The sequence below is a fragment of the Grammomys surdaster genome, unplaced genomic scaffold (genome assembly GCF_004785775.1).
Source record: "Grammomys surdaster isolate TR1022 unplaced genomic scaffold, NIH_TR_1.0 100, whole genome shotgun sequence".
Classification (NCBI taxonomy): Eukaryota; Metazoa; Chordata; class Mammalia; order Rodentia; family Muridae; genus Grammomys; species Grammomys surdaster.
The window spans coordinates 12,218,965-12,238,741 of NW_021604579.1; the positions used below are offsets into that span (position 1 = coordinate 12,218,965).

General features: G+C 46.3%; 1 protein-coding gene across 1 annotated transcript; it reads left to right on the forward strand.

The window, feature by feature from the left end:
- The first annotated feature begins 478 nt into the window (after positions 1 to 478).
- Ttc4 (tetratricopeptide repeat domain 4) lies at positions 479 to 17,996 on the forward strand. The gene is made up of 10 exons (XM_028786333.1): positions 479 to 629; positions 1,142 to 1,259; positions 2,131 to 2,292; positions 3,878 to 3,955; positions 6,317 to 6,441; positions 7,659 to 7,745; positions 10,392 to 10,609; positions 11,020 to 11,101; positions 13,897 to 13,979; positions 16,739 to 17,996. The coding sequence occupies exons 1-10, from the start codon at positions 519 to 521 to the stop codon at positions 16,833 to 16,835; spliced, it is 1,161 nt and encodes a 386-aa protein (XP_028642166.1). The 5' UTR covers positions 479 to 518; the 3' UTR covers positions 16,836 to 17,996.
- The last annotated feature ends 1,781 nt before the right edge of the window (positions 17,997 to 19,777 follow it).

Here is a 19,777-nt window from a genome sequence, read left to right on the forward strand (position 1 = left end):
TGCAGTTATAGGTAATGGGAGTGTAAGGGGACCTCAAACCTTGTGCTGAGTGAAGAAAAGTATTTGTATGCACAAAAGTTTTGTTTTGTTTAAAATAGGGTCTTGCTATGTAGTCTCAACGGGTCTTCAACTAAACCTCCTAAATTCTAGGATTACAGACAGATGTCATGTGGCCTGGCTAAGAAGTCACCTTTTGAGAACATTTATAGAAAAGACATAAAAACATCAGGGTTGGAGAGAGGATATGAAGAGTTCAGATACAAAAGGAAGTTTACCTAACCACTTCTAAACGAGACTAGAGGCCAGGCCAACTTTGGCAGAAGATGGGTGGGGCTGGGGGTGAGGGAAAGCTCCGGGTCAGGCCACACCTCCAGGGCAGGCCACGTCCCCAGACCAGCGGAACCCGAGAGGCGTAGCCACGTGCAGCCCGGACAGCAAAAGGAAGGGCACCCTTGCCGCCGGAAGGAGCAGTGCGTTACTTGGTCCCCCGGGCTGAAGCGCCGAATTTGTGAGCTGCCATGGAGAATGCTGAGTCTGACCCTTCTGATGACACTTCCATGGACGCGTTCCTGGAAAAGTTCCAGAGCCAGCCTTACCGCGGCGGCTTCCGCGAGGACCAGTGGGAGGAGGTGGGCGGTGCTGGGGGCTTCTGGGGTAGGAGTTTGGTTCTCGCAGCTTAGACACTGCCAAAGAACTTGTGGCTCCTAGTTGAGTGCCAGAAACCATCCGCCTCGAGGGTCTTTCTGAGAGTCTAAGTTGTCAGTGCATTTAAGACCACAGGGTTTGACAGGCAGCCCTGTTACACACCACCACCTGGTTCTGCTATCAGATGGTTCCTTACTTAGAAAGTTGTTTCACTTGCAGTACCCAGGGTACATACGGTTAGGGTAAAGATGAACGGAGATGGTGAAGGTGGTCAGGAACGTGAAAGCGCCCAGTTGAAGGTGATTGCTAGCACCCGTGGAGAGAGTTGGAAAGCAGGATCCCACAGTCGAGTTTAACAGCAGAGAAACTGGGGCTTGTATAGATCCAGCCAATCCTGAGAATTTGCATATCACGATCAATGAGAAAAAAACTTTTGTCCTGGGATTGGATCTAATCAGTAGACAACAGTAATTATGTCATTTTTTTTAAATTCTAGGAATTTGACAAGATACCCCTATTTATGAAAAAGGCTCCATCAGAAATTGACCCCAAGGAGTTTCCTGACTTGGCTTGCCTCCAGTCGATCATTTTTGATGATGAGCGATCTCCAGAAGGTATCTTATGCAACTAGCACTTCTTTAGTGTCTTTGCTGAGTTGAGCCAAAGTTTTATGGCTAACATGTTAGTATTCACTCCACACATTCTCCTTTGGATACCATTCCAGGCCTGGAAGGCCTTAATCCAATGAAAAGCCAGATTGTCCTAACGAATCAGGAAGGAAGTGTGATAAGTGCCCCTAGGTAGTGGGCACTGTTGGACCATTGCACTGCAGGGGCAGGTGTGGGCTCGTGGGTCTGAGTCTGAACTGAGTCTTAATAGTTCTGTAGAAAAAAAGCACTTAGGAACATGCCATAAAATTTTTGGAAGTGGTTATAGCATTAAGTTTGCATGACCTTGTGTTCTATATCGATGCCAATTTTATGATACCATTAATTTGGATTTTTCTTTCTCTGTTGGTTCCTTCTCTTTGACTTATCATATATGTGTTAGTCTTTCTTTTGTTGTGCTAAAAGACTGACCAAAATGAATGTGTGGAAGAGAGGGTTTATTTTAGATTATAGGTTATAGTCAATCCCTCACTGAAGGAAGTGAACTCAAGTGGGAACTGAGAGGCAGGAACTGAGAGAGACCATGGGGTGCTGCTTACTGGGGCTGTCCCTCTTGCATTGTACAGCTTGCTTTTTATACAACCCAGGAGCACCTGCCCAGGAGTTGTGCTACTCACAGTGTCATGGGCCCTCCCCTATCAATCATTAATCAAGGTGGACGCATTTTTTTGTTTGAGGCTCCCTCTTTCCTGATGACTTTAGCTTGTGTCAAGCTGACAAAAACCTAACCTGTGCAATATTACATTACTGCATGACTGAGGTTTTTAGTGAGCTTTCTATAAAGTATGACATGCTGTTTACTTCCTCCTCTTTGCAGAGCAAGCCAAGACCTATAAAGATGAGGGCAATGACTACTTTAAAGAAAAAGACTATAAGAAAGCTGTCGTTTCATACAGCGAAGGGTTGAAGAAGAAGTGTGCAGACCCTGATTTGAATGCCGTCCTGTATACCAACCGGGCAGCAGCACAGTACTATCTTGGTACGTAATCATGACTCAGTTAGCTCTCGTGTGTGTGTGTGTGTGTGTGTGTGTGTGTGTGTGTGTGTGAGAGAGAGAGAGAGAGAGAGGGCGCACGCAGGGTAAAGGTTAGCCTATCATTCTCAGGAGCCATCTACCTTGTTTTTGGAGCCAGTCTCTCATTGGCCTGGAGCTGTCTGAGAAAGTTAAGCTGGCTGGGCAACAGCCCTGTGAATCCATTTGCCTCTACTTCTCCCAAGCATATGCCATTACAACTAGCATTTTTATGTGGGGACTAGGGGTCGAATCAGGTCCTCATGCTTGTACAGGAAGCACTTTACTGACTGAGCTATCTCCCCATCATGACTTTATTATTTCTGAAGAATTTACATGTAAAACTGAGAAGATATATGCTCTTAGGAGTTAGGAGCATTTGCTGCTCTTCCAGAGAACCTCAGGTTCAGGTCCCAGCAGACACATCAAGCTGCTCATAACAACACAGGCACAGCTCCAGCTCTAGAGGGCCAATGCCTCTCCTGTGTTGATGAGCATCCACGCACATGTACACACCCCAAATAGTTAAAAAAGGGAGGAAGAATTTACACCAGCACATGCTTTTAATCTTGCAACTTGGGAGGCAGAGGCAGGTGGATCTAGGAAATTTCTTAAATTGATACTTTTCTTAATTCTATGTACTGTTTTCTGTTTTTGGGAATTGTAGCTGCTGGTGCTCTCAGAACCAAGTGGGCGAACGGGGCTGGGGTTCGAATGCTTAGTCCTTCTTTATGGAATCACCACTGTGCTCGAGTTCCAGTCCAGACACTATGGTTTTGTGTCTGCCTAAAATAAACCTCCAGTCTCTCACCAGGTTTAGGGAGTGCTGGCTTCCATCAGTAGTGGAGGGTAAGGTGTCTGAAAATCTGATGGCCTTTCAGGCCTTTCTGTTGACGTACAGGTCTGAGTGCTTTGACCTCCTGTAGTGTGGCTTGGTAGCACAGGGTTTTCTCTCTGCTTTCTGTTTTCAAGTCTGTCCCTTTGCTTTCCAGCTTTCACAGTGTACTCTGTGTTCTGAGTGCCTTTGTGAGTGTCTGGGACCTGTAAATCTCAGCTACCTGGAGAACAAGGCAGAGGGATCCCCAGTTTTAGGTCAGCCTAGACAATTTAGTGAAACTGTCTCTCAAACCTCCATACCAGCAGAAGATAACTTAGCTAGCTTGCTTTTTCACACTGATCCTTTCACATTGGTCAAGTATTTTTGAAGATAATTTCTAGAAGAACACTGTTGTTCAAGTGTGCTAACTTATTCTCCAATGCACCTGATACTGTTCTTTGCCACATCCTCACTGGTTTCAGGTTGACTTTAGTTTCTAGCCACTGCTGACACTGGGCATCTTTTCACAGTGCTAGCCATTGTGGTTCCTCTGGACTGCCTGATGCTGTGCACTCTTTAGGACTCGATGAGGATAACTGTGTTTGTCCAGAAGTGTGTTCAGTATCCTGACTTCCTAAACCTTGTCTGGGAATTGTCTCTGTCAGTGCTGGAAGATTTTGGAACCATTTTAATGGAAAAGCTTATTCTTTCTTTAACTTAATGGTATTTCATTAGGCAATTTTCGCTCTGCCCTCAATGACGTCCTGGCTGCCAAGAAGCTAAAGCCTGGTCACCTGAAAGCCATCATAAGAGGTGAGTCTCCATGAGCTGTGGGGTGGCCATCACTTGGAAAAGCTGGCACTCTGCACCAAAAGCTGCCATTGAAAGCTTGGCTCCTGATGTGCTGGGGACTCGGGAAATCATCTTAGTGCTGCAGTCTGCGCATGAAGGTCATGCTTCCTTCCAGTGTATGAAATTCAAACTCCTTTTAAGTTAGTAAAGAACAAAACTAAGTAAGACATAGCACGTTCTGATTTTCTCCCTAGTTTAGCTGATCGAAAGGCAAGATAATTAAATACTATGTTGAAATTAATTAAAAGATAAGTGTGGGGTCTTTGCCAAGAACTCTGCTGCTGGCCTGTTCCCACGTTTTTTCATGTAGTGGTCTGACCTTGTAATAACAGCATTTTTACACTTTATATGTCACATTTCTCTGGGCTTAGGGTGCTTTGCAAACTTTAATTTATTCATCATGTATTGAGCCTCCCTACACTGCCAGTTTAAGTCAGTTAAACTACTTATCCAAGTTATGCCTCTCTAGATGTCTGTGGCTGGGTCTGGGAAGTAGGTCGATGCCCCCTCACCCACAGGACAGAGCCACTGAGTAAGGATTGGCCGGGAGACTGCAGTCCCGTGGAATTAGCCTCTTACTCATTGTCGATTCAACTTATAGTAGGACCTCCTTAGCAGGGCTTCTGCTCTTAATGTCAGTTTGCTCATTCTGGGTGATGAGGTTAGCGGTTTTTTTTTTTTAAATGTGTTTGTTTTGTGTGTGCAATATGCATGTGACTAGGCACACATGCCATGGTCTGTGTGTGGAGGTCAGAGGATAACCTTTAGTGGTAGACTCCTCCTCGCCAGGGAGAGAATTTAGGTTCTCAGGCTTGGCAGCAAGGGCCTTTACTTCCTGAGCCATCTCACCTATCCAGGCTTAGTGTCTTTGATACTCAAGCTGTCTTAGTTAGGGTTTTACTGCTGTGAAGAGACACCATGACCCAGGCAACTCTTTTTTTTTTGTTTGTTTGTTTTTTGTTTTTTGAGACAGGGTTTCTCTGTGTAGCCCGGGCTGGCCTGGAACTCACTCTGTAGACCAGGCTGGCCTTGAACTCAGAAATCCGTCTGCCTCTGCCTCCCAAGTGCTGGCATGCGCCACCACTGCCCAGCTCAAGGCAACTCTTATATAAGGACATTTAATTGGGGCTAGCTTACAGGTTCAGAGGTTCAGTCCATTATCAAGGTGGGAGCATGGCAGCATCCAGACATGCAGGAGGAGCTGAGAGTTCTGTGTCTTCATCTGAGGGCTGCTAGCAGAATACTGCCTTCCAGGCAGCTAGGACTAGGGTCTTAAAGCCCACACCCACAGTGACACACCTACTCCAACAGGACCACAACTTGTAATAGTGCCACTCCCTTGGCTGAACATATACAAACCATCACATAAGCCTTATAATAAAGTTCTGATGTTTTAAATTTCTATGAAAGTCTAAGAGGCTAACCAGAGAAAACTGAACATGATTGTAGTGAAACATTTTAGAAATAGAATCAAGGTATATAGCTTAATGGTAGGGCACTTACCTAACATCCACAGGGTGCCACAGATTTCATCCTAGAATGTAAACAAACAATCCCCCAAACCAGTCAAACAAAAAGTAAAAGGCAGTGTAAGCAGATGGCTATATAAAGAAGAGAAGTGTGTTTGGGTTTTGGTGTTGATTGGTGGCTGAAGGAATTCTGCTTTATAGTAAGTTTCATTTGAGGGCTGGAGAGGAGGCTCTGCAGTTAACAGAACATTCTGCCCTTGCACAGGACTCCAAGTCAGTGGCTCTCAGCTGTCTAAGACTCCAGCTCAAGGGCTAGCTGACATTTCTAGCCTTTTCAGGCCAACATTTTTACACACATTCCCTCCCTCCCCCCCTCTTAAAAACAAATCTTAACACACACACACACACACACCATCTGAGATGGCCTTTATTCTCCCATTTGCAGACAAGGTAATTGAAGCTCAGAAATGGCCTTTGTCCAAGGTCTAGCAGGTAAATGTCCAAGGTCTAGCAGGTAAATGTCCAAGGTCTAGCAGGTAAATGTCCAAGGTCTAGCAGGTAAATTACAGCCATTTTCTAGCACAGCCCTGTCTGTCTGTGCTGTTTGATGAGCTGTTGTATTTTAGGGTTCTTGATACCAGGAAGACTTGGAAGTTTTGAACAAATGGGGTTGAGAGTGATTTCTGATCTACAGTACACAGATCCTTTCCTTGTCTAGGAACTGAACTACGAAGAGCTATGTCCTGTCTCTCCTCCTGGGGCTGGCGGTGGATGGTGAGGGAAGGGAGGCGTTTTCAAGGTGGTGCTTTCTGAGCACGTTGTTCCAAGGTCCTCAGGACGCTGGTTTCTGCAGGTGCCCTGTGCCATCTTGAACTGAAACACTTTGCTGAGGCTGTGAACTGGTGTGATGAGGGACTACAAATTGATGCCAAAGAGAAGAAGCTTCTAGAAATGAGGGCAAAAGCAGACAAGCTAAAGGTTAGTAACTGTTCACAGACAGTTTACATTTGCTAGTTAGCATTCTTCAGATCATGTCTCAAGTCACTGTGGGAATGGATATTGTGTATGCTAGCAGTCTATAGTAGTGGTAGCTGGCTTTGCACTGCCAGCAGCAGAGTGTGAGTGGATTCCATCAGGTAGTTTGCTGAGAGAGGTGATGCCTGAGCCCGATCTCTGAATGACGGAGTGGGTACTGAGTGGCTGAATGACCTTGAGGGAGAAGAGCGGTCCAGGCAGGAAGCCCTAGAGGGATACTATAACAAATCTGAGTTTGAATACTACTTTTGCCACTGCTGAAATTCTGAAATGAATCAGGACAAGTTCCTGATATTTCTTGATCCTTGCTTTGAAGAAGAATATATACCTCGAGTTTTTGTTGTTGTTGTTGGTTTTGAAGATGAAATGAGCTAAGCAGGTTTCACATTATCAAGAGATAATACACAACAGAGACCATGTAATCTGCCTACCACATTTTCTCTGTTCCCTTTATAGCAGGCATTGGCAGATTCCTATTAACTGCAGGCCCAGGGGAAGCAGGAGCTGCTGGTGGTGGGCAGACTGGGGGAGAAAGTCTGCCGCCCGACTGTGTCTGCCAGACTGGGTGGGCCAATGGTGTTCTCTCTCACTGTCTACTCCACGGAGGTCCTTGAATGGAGATGCCCTATCTTCTTTATTGGTGCATCCTTCTTCTTTGCCTAAGCCTGCTTTGGGGGCACCAGCTGGGTGACACAGTGCTCTTGACAAGTGACAAGTGACAAGTGATACTTGGCTCTTGCAGCACCCCTCAGTGAATTGTGAGTTCTTGGGGGTGCAAGAATTAAGGGTTTTTTTTGGGGGGAGGGGTTCGAGACAGGGTTTCTCTGTGTAGCCCTGGCTGTCCTGGAACTCTGTAGATCAGGCTGGCCTCAAACTCAGAAATCCGCCTGCCTCTGCCACCCAAGTGCTGGGATTAAAGGCGTGTGCTACCACCGCTGGCCAAGAATTAAGGTTTTTGTTTTTTTTAAAGAACTAGGTTTTAAATTTCTGCTGACTGTGGGCCTGACCCCTGGGGGCATGCTTTGCAGATGGTTACTGAACCAGCCACTTGCAATCTCTGCGCAGGATCATGGTTTACATAGAGAGTAGGTATCTTGCAGGCTGGGGTAAAATCGAGAAAAAGTTCCCTGGAGCTGATGGCATCTGAATTATATTTCCAGAGAATGGAAGAGAGGGATCTGAGGAAAGCAAAGTTGAAGGAAAAGAAGGAACAGAGTCAGAATGAGGCTTTGCTCCAGGCCATCAAGGTGAGTTCTCAGAGCATACGCCTCACAGAGTGAATCCCCTGGCTGCTGTGTGAAGCCTGCTGCCACCTTTCTTGGGGTGCTTTGCCTTCACAGCTATCCTTACCCTGGACTCTCGAGTCAGCACTGCGTTCAGTTAGCTCTACCCCTGCCTGTGCCAGTCTCAGCAACACACTGAGTGTGTGCTCTGGGCTAGTCATCCTCTCACTCCCTCTCTCAGCAACCCTCTGGGGAATGCCTTGTTCGTGGTTTACTAATCTTAGATTGAAGAAAACCTCCCATAGTAATGGTGTCTGAATCAGGGCCTTGCTCATCACTGTAACTTACATTAGGACCTGGAAAGCCACGTTTTTAGGATGTTGCTTTAGTAAACAATAGTAAAACCCTCCCTGTCCTGCATTCTGAAGTGAGTGTAGTCTAGGAGGCCCAGTGGCCAAGCCAGTTAGTGCTTGGTACTTCCCTGAAGTGAATGTGTATGAGCTGCATCTCCTTTAATCCTTGCTGCCCGGTAGGTCTTCCATTTGACAGATGATGCCTCCTGGGCTGAGGTTTTAGTTTTATTCTGTGTTCAGTTAAGTTACACACACATTTCAGTTACTAACTTAGAGAACTTAATACTGCTAAAGTCTACTCACTTGTCTCTCCCAACAAACAATCTGTTAATATATATTAACAAATTAAATATGGGGCCGGAGAAGCGCTCAGTGGTTAAATGCACTGACTGTAGAGGACCTGGCATGTCGGTTCCCAGCACCTACATAGCAGCTAACAACTGCCTGTAATTCCAGTTCCAGGGAATCAATCACCCTTATACAGACATACCTATAGAACAGAACATAATTATAACTCTTTTAAAAAACGTGTGTGTGTGTGTGTATGTGAATGGCAGACAGATGTAGTGGTCCATGTCTGCAATTCCAATACTCGAGATGCAGAGGTGGAAGATGCTGAGTTTGAAGCCAGTTTCAAATAATAGTGAAACGCTTTTCTCGAAAGAGAAAACAAAACAAAACCCAATCCAACAAACAGAACAGTATACTCCAAGTTTTAAAATTTGATGCTCATTTAGAGAGGATTTGGCCATTTTCTTGAATAAGAGACCCAGATATTTGTATACAGACTCCTTTTTTTCTTGGATGTATTGTATATGTGCACCACATGCATGTAGTACCTTTAGAGGGTTGGGGTATTACGAATGGAACCTGCAAGGGCAGCCTGTGCACTAACCACTGAGCCCCCTCTCTAGCCCTACGTATAGATGGTTTACAGAATTTCTAGTTATTTCCTTTAGTTACGTCCTTTACTTTGGACTATAGTACAAATTAAAATCATTATCAGCAGTACAATGCTGCCTTAGTTAGGGTTTCTCTTGCTATGATGAAGCACCATGACCAAACAAGTTGGGGGAGGAAAGGGTTTATTTGGCTTACATTTCCATGTAATAGTCCATCATTAAAGGAAGTCAGGACAGGAACTCAAACAGGGCCAGAACCTGGAGGCAGGAGCTGATGTAGAGGCCATGGAGGAGTGCATTAGTTTGCTCCCTATGCTTTGCTCAGCCTATAGAACCCAGGACCACCAGCTCAGGGGTGGCACCACCCACAATGGGCTAGGCTTTCCCCCATCAATCACTAATTATGAAAATGCCTTTCAGCGGGATCTTAGGGAGGCATTTTCTCAATTGGGGTTCCCTTCTTTCAGATGGCTATAGCTTGTGTCAAGTTGACATAAAACCAGCACAAATGCCATGTTTTACTGATGGCTTAAGGCAGAGCTGTAGATGGTGACATTGAGTCAGCTGTCCCTGTTCATGTGTCATCCAAGGCTTTCCCATAGGCAGTGGTACAGGGGACTACTGTCAACAGACTGCCTGGCTCTTGGTAGCTGATCCTTTAAAAAAAAGTTTGCCAGCCAGAATGAGGCATGTGCCTGTGATCCTAGCACCTGGGAGCAAGTGACAGGAGCATCAGAAATCCAAGGCCAGCGTGGGTTGCATAAGACTGTCTCAAAAGAAAAGAAAAGGTTTGCTAACTTCTACTTTAGGGGATATCATCAAAACTAATTTTGATTTCCCTAAATCTGCTAACCTTAAGAAACCATGCCACACGTAAGAGGTGGCCCTACTCTGGAGACCTTCAGTGGATGTTCACTTCATTAAGGCAGTCAGGATGAAGTCAGGCTTTCTCTCTAGCATCGTGTGTTTTCACCAGAGGGAAGCACTTATATTCCTGTACCCATGTCACTCCTGCCCTGTTCGATATCTTTGCACTTGCTAGTCCTTGGGGTAGGCTGCCCCATCCATTCTCTGCTTTTCAAACCCACTGCTTAAGGTGAGCCCTTCCCAGATACCTCAGCTACTGTGTGCAGTTCCTCCCCTCTGTCTACTACCTTCTGCTGTAACTGTTCCATAGCTGCTCCCACAATACCAGAAGCAACTGTGTCTAGCTCCTCTTTTGATGCAGAGCCAAGCATATAACAGATGCCCTGTGAATGTAAGTTAAATAACTGGTGCCCACTCTGCCAGGCTACCAGGTCATTTAAGATGGTCACTTGGGCCTTTAGGAAGCTTCAGGGTTTATTTCAGTGATCTGTGTTTGCATCTACCTCATGATAAGGTTTGTGCAAGTATGTGTTTTTGTCTTAATCCAGGCTAGGAATATCCGGCTTGTCTCTGAATCAGTTGGTGGGGATGAAGATTCAGCCTCCAATGGTCCAGTTGAGATGCTTCTGAATGGGCTCAGCTCTGAGAACCCCTGTGGAGCCAGGCTAAGTATAGATGACCAAGGCAGGTTGAGCTGGCCTGTGCTGTTCCTGTACCCGGAGTATGCGCAGTCTGACTTCATCTCTGCTTTTCATGAGGACACCAGGTATGTATTTGTCCTAACGGCCCTCTGCTCCTGCTTGTGTGCTTCTCTTGCTGACTTGTCAGGAGAGACAAATGGGCTTTTGGCTGAGAAGGAGAGAGAATAATTTAGAGGCTATCCCCAGCATGTTGACAGGGTTCTCTATCATGAATCTATTTGCTAGCAAGACAAGTCTTGCCTCATCACGGCCTGGGTAGCTCATCTTAGATTGTACATGCATATAATTTAACTGTGTGTTTATTACACTATAGATTGTACCATTTACCTTATGATTTCCAAGGTTAATTCTTAGAAGGACTATGTCCTGTACAAGTGCTTTCTAGGTCACTTTTCTCTCTGAATCGGTGTCCAGGGACTGATGTGGGGATATAGATGGAACACTGACACCCAGAAAGCACTTCCTCCTCCCTTAGGTTTATTGACCATCTAATGGCGATGTTTAGTGAAGCACCGTCCTGGGACTCAGAGCACAAGTACCACCCAGATAGTTTGGAGGTAAGAAAGGTTTTATTTCGTTCCTTATAAGAGATATTGGGAGCATGTGTACAGAAATTGAGTGTTTTAAAAAAAATTTGTGTGTGTATGTGTGTGTGTAGGTTCATGGACAACTTTGGGCCATTATTCTTCTCCTCTGTAGGTTCTGGGGATTGAACTTAGGCCATCTGGCTCATCTGCCAAGAGCTTTTACATGCTTTTGTTTTTTTTCTTTTGGTAAAATATATATAACATTTTACCACTTGAGGCCAAAAGTGACGTCATCAAGCTCACTCCTTCCTTCACGCTGTTAGATGCCCATTACTACAACCCCTCTCTACACTTTCCATCATCCACTACTGAGACTCTGCACTCATCAAACAGAGATGGCCTCCACCCCTGCCCTTGGCTGTTCTACTTCCTGTCTCTATGAATATGACCACTCTGGAACCTCATACAAATAGAAATTATACAATGTCAGGCTTATTTCACTTAGCATAGTATCTGTAAGGCTCAACCATGGTTTAGAATGAGTCCTATTGTAGCATATGTGAGCCTTCCTTTGTAAGGCTGCATAATATTCCATTGTTAGATTTTTAAAATAGAACATAACCAGAGTTTACTGAGTAATGAGTTGTTCCCCGGATAGTTGAGAGTCAGACACCAAATGATTTCCAACAACCTTGAATTACTTTCATACATGTTTTCTACACACAGAGATATTCTTTATAATCTCAAAAGAGCCATCAAGGTCAGGCAGCTAGCATTGGTTGGTGACTTCAGCCTCATCCTCAGGCTCCACTCGGGTGCCACAGATTGTCCCAGGAAGATTCCTTTTGTTCCAGGAGCACATGGTGTATTATGTCTGTTATCATCCCCACTCTGACTCCTGCAGAGATACTGTACTTCCTGTCTTTTCTGCCCGAGTTTCCTGTGACTGGATTTGGATTTTGTATGTTTGGTTAAGCTGTCACAGGAGTGATGCTATATTCTACTGTGTCCTGTCATGTGGGCTCCAGTGTCCTGTTCCTGGTGATGATCACCCTGCTCACCTGACCAAGGAGGTGTTACCAGGTCTCTACTGCACAGTCACTGTATGCATATGCGCGTGCATGCCTGCGTGTGTGTGTGTGTGTGTGTGTGTGTGTGTGTGTGTGTGTGTGTACATGTGGATGTTAGAAGACAACTTATGGGAGCCAGTTCCATCATGTGGGTTCTGAACTTAGCTGCAGGTACCTTTACCACTGAGCCATGTCACTGGCCCAACGTTTATTTACTCAGTGGATTTATGGTTTCCTGTTTTATTTAATGAGTTTTATTTATTACTGTGGTGTTTATGTTCACACTGTTGAACTTGGTCAGTGGAACTTTATTCAGCTCTGTTTCTGTAGGCTAACTCATCTCCCTTCTTTACGTTCTTGTTTCTGGCTCAAAGTACTCCAGCTTTGAGCTGGGCTTTCTCCACCCCAGCTTCCATAGCAACCATTTTTTCCCAAGGAACCTTGGTTGTTTCTATGGAGAATGGTATCAAGAACCAAGATCTCTGTACAGTAAGCGTACCGTTAATATTGGGAAAGGGACTTGTGGCTGGGGAAGGATTATGAGTGCAACATTGTGTGTCTCCAGTTCTCCTCTGGCTCCTTGAGATTCGTTTTATTCATTTCTGTATTTGTAATGAAGATGTTCGTGGTGTTTTGAGTTAGGTTTTTACTGTGCAGTACAGGCTGTCAGTCCCTCGACTTCAGCCTATGTGTGCTAGGGTTACAGCTGTGCACTACCGTGTCCAGCTGACCTTTGTGTTCTTTGTTTAGTCCCCTTTTGCCACCAGCACTGGCACCTTCCTATGTGGAACCCTCAGCCCCATGTTAGCTCCTGCCCCAGGATGGCAGCCTTTCTCTTCTTCTGCAGACTCTCATCCTGTACAACTCACCCACCCCACATCCAGTTCCAGCTCTAACCCCTACACAGGCCATCCCAGCTGGGTTTAGTGACTATAATTCCAGTGACTTAGGAAGGTAAAGCAGTAGTCCAACCTGGGCTAACAAGTAGTTCAAGGCTAGCCTGAGTAACTTAGTGACTTAACTCTTTTATTTTTAAAAATAAAAAAGATGTGTATAGCTCAGTGGTTGAGCACTTGCCTAACATGTGTGAACCTGTCCTTGGTACTGCAAATAGCCACAAGAAAACAAAAACACTAGGTCATTCTCTGCTGTAGCTGGTGGTCATCCTTCTTCTGCTGGAGGCTCGATAATCCCTATAGTTTGTTCTGCTCCACATGTGTGCACGTTGTTTTCACTCCTGTTGGGCTCCAACTGGCTACTTTTTATTACCTGCCTTCTGAGGAAGCCCTTCTCTTCCTGCTCAGGTTGGCTGGCTCCTGGTGTGAGAGCCTCACTCTCTGAGTTGAGCTTTGACGTATCCTGTGGAATGTGCTCGTGCTTTGGTGCCCTACACACATACCTGTCTCACCTGCTCTGCTTCTTCCTTCCCTGTGGGTCACTGTGGCGTTGTACTCCCTACCTCTGTGGCACTGGGACTAAACTGAAGGCTGCACAGGCCTGGGGTTGAGCTTTGGTGCCTCTTTACTGCCTGTGTGACATGAGGAGATGGTTTTCTTCTCTGGCCATGGGGAATGCAGCTGGCCCTAAGCTTTCTGGGAAACATGGCTGGGGCACCTGATCACTGGAGCCTGCAGCTGTGTGGAGGAGGCAGACATTTCATTAGTAACAGTTGCCATCCCAACCTCTCAGATTGCTGCAGCGTGTATAGGCCATCTAAGCCTGTGTTTGTCTCTCATTCTTCTGGTTAATCTGCAGGTCTACTTCGAGGATGAGGACAAGGCAGAGCTATACCAGGTGTTCCCTGGGAGCACCCTGCTGCAGGTGCTGCAGCACCCAAGGTGAGCATCTCCATGGGATGATGGGAAAATTCACAGGCCCCTTCCAGAGTCTAGTCAGCTCTTCTGCTCACTGACACATAGCTATCACAGACCAGTGGGACCAAACTGGCCTGACCCATTAAACCAGACCATTGGCCAAGGAGGCTGAAGAACAGTGACAGCCCAGGGCATGGGAGGTGAGCGGCCTGGTCTCAGAATGGAAAAGCTGCTTGGCCTGTGTAGCTGAAGGCAGCTGGGGTAGCTTCCATTTTCAGATTGCTTGTGACTCCTGACACTGTCACATGGAAAGTGTCACATTGCTGACACTCCTGGGTTCCCTAACTGTGACCCTGAGCACACTCTGCCTCTCTGGGGCTCTACCTTCACCTGTAGACTGAATACATGTTTTTAGGGTACTTTTGAGTCAGGATGTAGGCAGAGTGCCCTTGTAGCCATGGTGCGGCCTGCTGAGGGAGGAGTCTGTTATCAGCAGTGGCAGTAAGCAGGATTCCACAACCGCCTCTTAACAGCTTCTGTAGAATGAATGCCCTGGGGGAATTAACAAATTCACTCTCGGCTCTATTTTTTTCTCCAACTTGTAGCAAAGTGAAAAAGAGTACAGCAAAGGATTTCTGCATTTAGAATAAAAGCCAGTTGTACTGGAGAAAGGGGGTCTGTGGCTGTGGCAAGCAGGGAGGCTGGAGAGCTGAGTTAGCACGGTTCATGAAGCATGGACTGGACTGTCCTGCTAAGGCACATGACTTTATCCAGGAAGGAGCACAGAGGAATGTACTGATTTGGATTGTCCTGTTGGGTGGTGAGACCCAGGGTGGGAGAGGCTGGATTGGAGGGAGGGTCTGAACAGATGAGAAGTCCCCAATGTGCCTGCTTTGGCTTGGAGGATGTGAAGGGACATTTCTCAAGGCCTGAGGCTCACTGCTGTATCCCATTTCCAAGAAGTATCTAAACATAAAGCAGACGGATCCACAGAAGAACACCAATTCCGAATGCTCAGAAACGTAAAGGCTACTGTAAGAGAATTATTTTTAGGTTTTTGACATAGACAAGATTCTGCTCAGAACCTGAAGACATGAACCAGGCCCCTCTGTCCAGAACTGGCCCACTGTGTAATGCCAACACACCTAGGCCTGGGAGGCCAGGGCCTTGCCCTCCTCTCCAGCCTGCCTTACTCCTTGAGTTTCATATTGTAGCAATAGCAGATAGTCTGGCTACCTGCACTGTGCACAAGAAACTTTCCCAAATTAATGCCAAGTTCAGGCATGGCGTCTTCCAGGAAGCCCTTCCTGTCCCCATGTAACTGGGCTGTGCTAAGAGTGTGTACTTCACATGTCCTTTATAGCCTCCCTCAGGGATAGACTTGGGAGCCAGAACATGGTTATGGAGCCAGGCAGTGGTGGCACACGCCTTTAATCCCAGCACTTGGGAGGCAGAGGCAGGTGGATTTCTGAGTTCGAGAGAACAGAAGTTAAGCTTCCTCCCTCAAATACCCTCCCTCAGCTCCCTCCCTAGGTCTCAGCATCACAAGTAAATAACCTTTCACTTGCTCCCACAGAACATGCATTTAACTATGGAGTAAAAAGGCTAGTAAAAAAACTATGGAGGCTAGCCTGGTCTACAGAGTGAGTTCCAGGACAGCCAGGGCTACACAGAGAAACCCTGTCTCGAAAAAACAAAAACAAAAAAAAAAAAAAAAAAGAACATGGTTATGGGCTTTGGTTTGTTTTTGAGGGGAGTTGGTAAACAGGGCTGCATGTAGCCCTGGCTGGCTTTCAGTTTGCTATGTAGTTACAGATGACCTGGAGCTCTGTATTCTACCTCTACCTTTCAAGTGCTGGGGTTCCAGGTGTGACTACCACACCCAGTTATAGTGGTGTTTGTTTGTTTGTTTGTTTGTTTTGAGACAGAATCTATCTACACAGCCCTGGCTGTTTTAAAACTCCCTATGTTGAGCATATTGGCTTTGACTGCACAGAGATTTACCACCTCTGCCTTTTGAATGCTGGGATTAAAGGGATATATCATTATGCCACCTTTTGTTGGTGTTGTTTTAAAGTATGCCTTTTACCATTTATCTGGAGTTGGGATAGCCCATGCCATGGCATATTCATGGAGGTCAGAAGAACTTATGGAAGTTGGTTCTCTCTTCCACTCTGAGTCTCAGGAACAGCAGCAAGTGCCATTATCTCACAAGCTGTCTTACTGGTCCACGTGCTTCTATTTTAATCTTGTTTCTTAACACAGGGCCTTATTTCTAGACTTGGAGTCACAGTCTATACCTCAAGAAGCCAGGCTTGGCTCCCAATTCTCAGGAAACCAATTAAAAGGGCAAAATTAATAGGGTTTTGTTGATGTTGTTTTGGTTGTTTTTTAAAGGTGAGAGATTTATTCAGTGTGACCATGATGGGAACAGATGGCCAAAACTGGCCTGTTGGGATACAGACTGTAACCTCAAGTTAGTAAGAGCCTGGCTTACACCAGTCACTCACAGAATATGGAAAGAACTGACAACTTGTTTTGTGGTCGTCTTTCCTGTTTAGTCCTCTGTCTGCCTGATGCCAGAGGCTGATCTAGAGGCTGTGGCTCAGTTTTAAGGGAAGACTATCATGCTGTCTCCAGACTTATGAATACCAAACAAAGAAATGTACTAAGTTGTATTTTAATGTTTGTGTACATCCAAAGTTTTACCTTAGTGTGGCTGGGAAGGTCCAGGGGTAATAGCAGTTATAATGTAGTTAGCCACTCTGTTGTGCTCCCTGCAGGTTCTTCGTGAAGGCCCTTACCCCAGCATTCCTGGTCTGTGTAGGATCCTCTCCTTTCTGTAAGAATTATCTCCAGGGGAAAAGGGTGCACAGGTAACATGGGAGCCAGACCCTGGGGTCTCTTCCCTCAACTTCCTCTGCCTGGACTCTACACACTTGAATCATCTGGCCTAGACTCCAGCACTCTAGCCTCTTGTTGGGGAAGAAGCTGCTGGACTCCCTGAACCTAACTAAGCCAGTCTGGCTGAGTGCTGGGCTCCAGCTGGGCCTCACCCTCCTCAGATTCTCAGCTCCGCCCTGGCCAGTACATCTTTGGAGTCCATCTCTGAAGAAAGCATTCACTGCAATTACCTGCTGGCCTTGGTAACTCCCTGGCCCAGAGACTATCTCAGGATGCAGTGACAGTCTTAACCTTTGTGTTATCGGGCATATACAGAAGGCACAGCTCCAAGACAGTAAGCCAGCCCTGCATCATACTCTAAGGCCTTAAGGCTTGAAAGATTCGCTCGGTTGCTTCACCAGCATGGAGGAAAGAAAGCCAAGGGATGCTGTGGATGCCATGAGGTGACTGGAGCTAGGAAGCCACCTCCCGTTTCTGTGTTGACGGTGACTGGGATCTTCAGGATTACTCAGAGCCCTACTGGATTCTCTGACCAGTAGAGTTGTAGTGTGAGAACTGCAACAGACCTGGTGGTAGCCACAGTGCTTTCCTCCAATCCTCAGCTCGAGTTATGCTCCTGCCTCCACAGAAAAATGCTGAGTTGAGGCGTGCACCACCGTGCCTGGCCAGGATTTCATGCCTTTTGATCCAGTCTTTGCCTGTCACAGGCTGGTTTTGTCTTGAGCTGTTCTTTGCATCCTAGAGATTATGTGTACTCTTACCTGCAGCTGAGTGGCTTCCTGCAGTGTCCACGCCATCTCCCAAGGGGAGTGTACTTCTCAATGCCCATGCAAGAGCTATGAGATGGGGCTTGTGCCACATCTGACAGAAGCTTGAGGAGCCAGTGGGCAGTGGTTTGCAAGTAAGCTTGTGTTCTTTTCCCTTTAGCATGAGGCCCCATTTCTCAAGTAGGAACATTCTTTACACCTGGGTGTCTGAGCAACGCTCACAGCAGCTGGCCTAAAGCCACTGTTTGTAACATGAGTGGCAAATGTTTCTGTAGTAAACACTGAGATTTGGGGGGTTGTTTGTCACTATAGGAAAAACGACTAATACATCATTAAACTGAAACCAGCTGGTAGCCTTCAGATGGGCTAATTTGGGGTCTTGTGTGTATCCTTGTTTCTGAAAGAGAAATTGTGTGGAATATTTAGGGAGACAAATGCAGCTTTCTTTCCCAAGGCAGGTCCCTATAAATCCACCAAACACTGATTTTGGAAACACTGCATTCTCTCCTCAGCTAGAGACTTTCTCCCTGACTTCCTTTGAAAGAACTCAAAGTCTATGTGAGGGGCCTAAGAGTTGGCAACAGTCCAGTAGGCACTCCAGGATCCCAGAAGCAGACATCTGTAGCCACCTCATTGTCATGGGCAAATCATATTCTACTGTGCCTTCCTACTGTCTAATTAGAGATATGACCCAGCCCCTCACTTGGTGAGGCTGAGGTGAGGCAAATTGAAATGTACCTGGCAAGTGCTGTGAAATGGTCCTCAGACCCTGCCCTTCCTGTAAGACACTTTTGGCCTTTGACCCTCCAGAGTCATCAGCTTAGATGCCACATGGTAGTGGGTGGGGGGAAGGAAGGTCTTAATTACTTTTTTATTGCTGTTGAGACACTATGACAAACCCAACTGATAGAAGTTTATTGGGGCCCTCAGTTCCAGCGGGTTAGTTAGAGTCCAAGACCATCATGGCAGAGAGCATGGTAACAGGAAGGCAGGCATGGCACTGGAGCAGTAGCTGAAAACTCACATCTTGAGACAACCACAGGAAAGAGAAAGCTAAGTGGGAATGGCTGAGCTTTTGAAATTTCACAACCCCAGTGACACACTCCCTCCAACAAGGCCGCCACCTACTAATCCTTCCCAAACAGTTCCACCAACTGCAGACCAAACATTGAAGTATCTGAGTCTGTGGTGATCATTCTCATTCAGACTACCCCAGGGAGAGCAGGCACTGAGAGCTGCATTGGTAGACTAGAGCCAGGTCTGTTACGTGAGCTCCTGTCAACTGTAAAATGATCATCTCTCCTTAACGCTGCTGTGACCTGTGCCTGTGAGCCCTCAGCCCAGGAACGACATGTCCTCAATGAAGAGCTCTCTTCAAATGTGCTAGTTCAGTCCGGTAGATTCACAATTGGATGATTCTGCATAACATCATTTAGGTTACATCATAACCTGCTGGCATTAGGAAGGCTGAGACCAGGCATACCTTTTAATTTCCTATGATGGATGCCACAGAAAGATTGATCTAACCATAATAAAGATTGATAAATCGCCAGTGATAGACATGGAGAGATAGTCACTAAACCAGAAAGAAAAAAACAATTTTTTGGAAACAGTTTCATCTGAGGAGTATGGTGGAATCTGTGAAGAGACTGCTTCCTGAGCAAGAGGTGGACCAGATCTTTACCTGGTGCCCCTTTGGCCACCATACCCATCTAGCAGGAGAAATACAGCAGGAGACTCAAGCCTTACCTGCCTGTTTTGTATGTGGAGGGAGAGAGTTATGGGGATGGACACCCCCAGAGGAGGGGGGATGAAGGTGAGGCCGGGGCACATGCTCCCACATCTGTTCCTGACCTTAAGGAAGAGCCTTTCTTACTTGTTCTGGGGTCTCTGGCAGAACCCTCAGAGTGCTTGCTGCTCCCCAGAACTAGGGCAGAGGAAGGATGTTTGATGTATGTCTGGTTGCCTCTGAGGATGTGGTGCCTCTGAGGATGTGGTGACAACTAGAGAGATGAGGAGAGGGACAAAGTCCCTAAACACCATCAGCAGGCACACAGAGCAGGCCAGATACTGCGTTCTGGCACTGCCAATTACACTGAGTTCTCTTACTTAATCCTGATAGTCACCCCAGAGCCTGTGTCCTCAGGATGA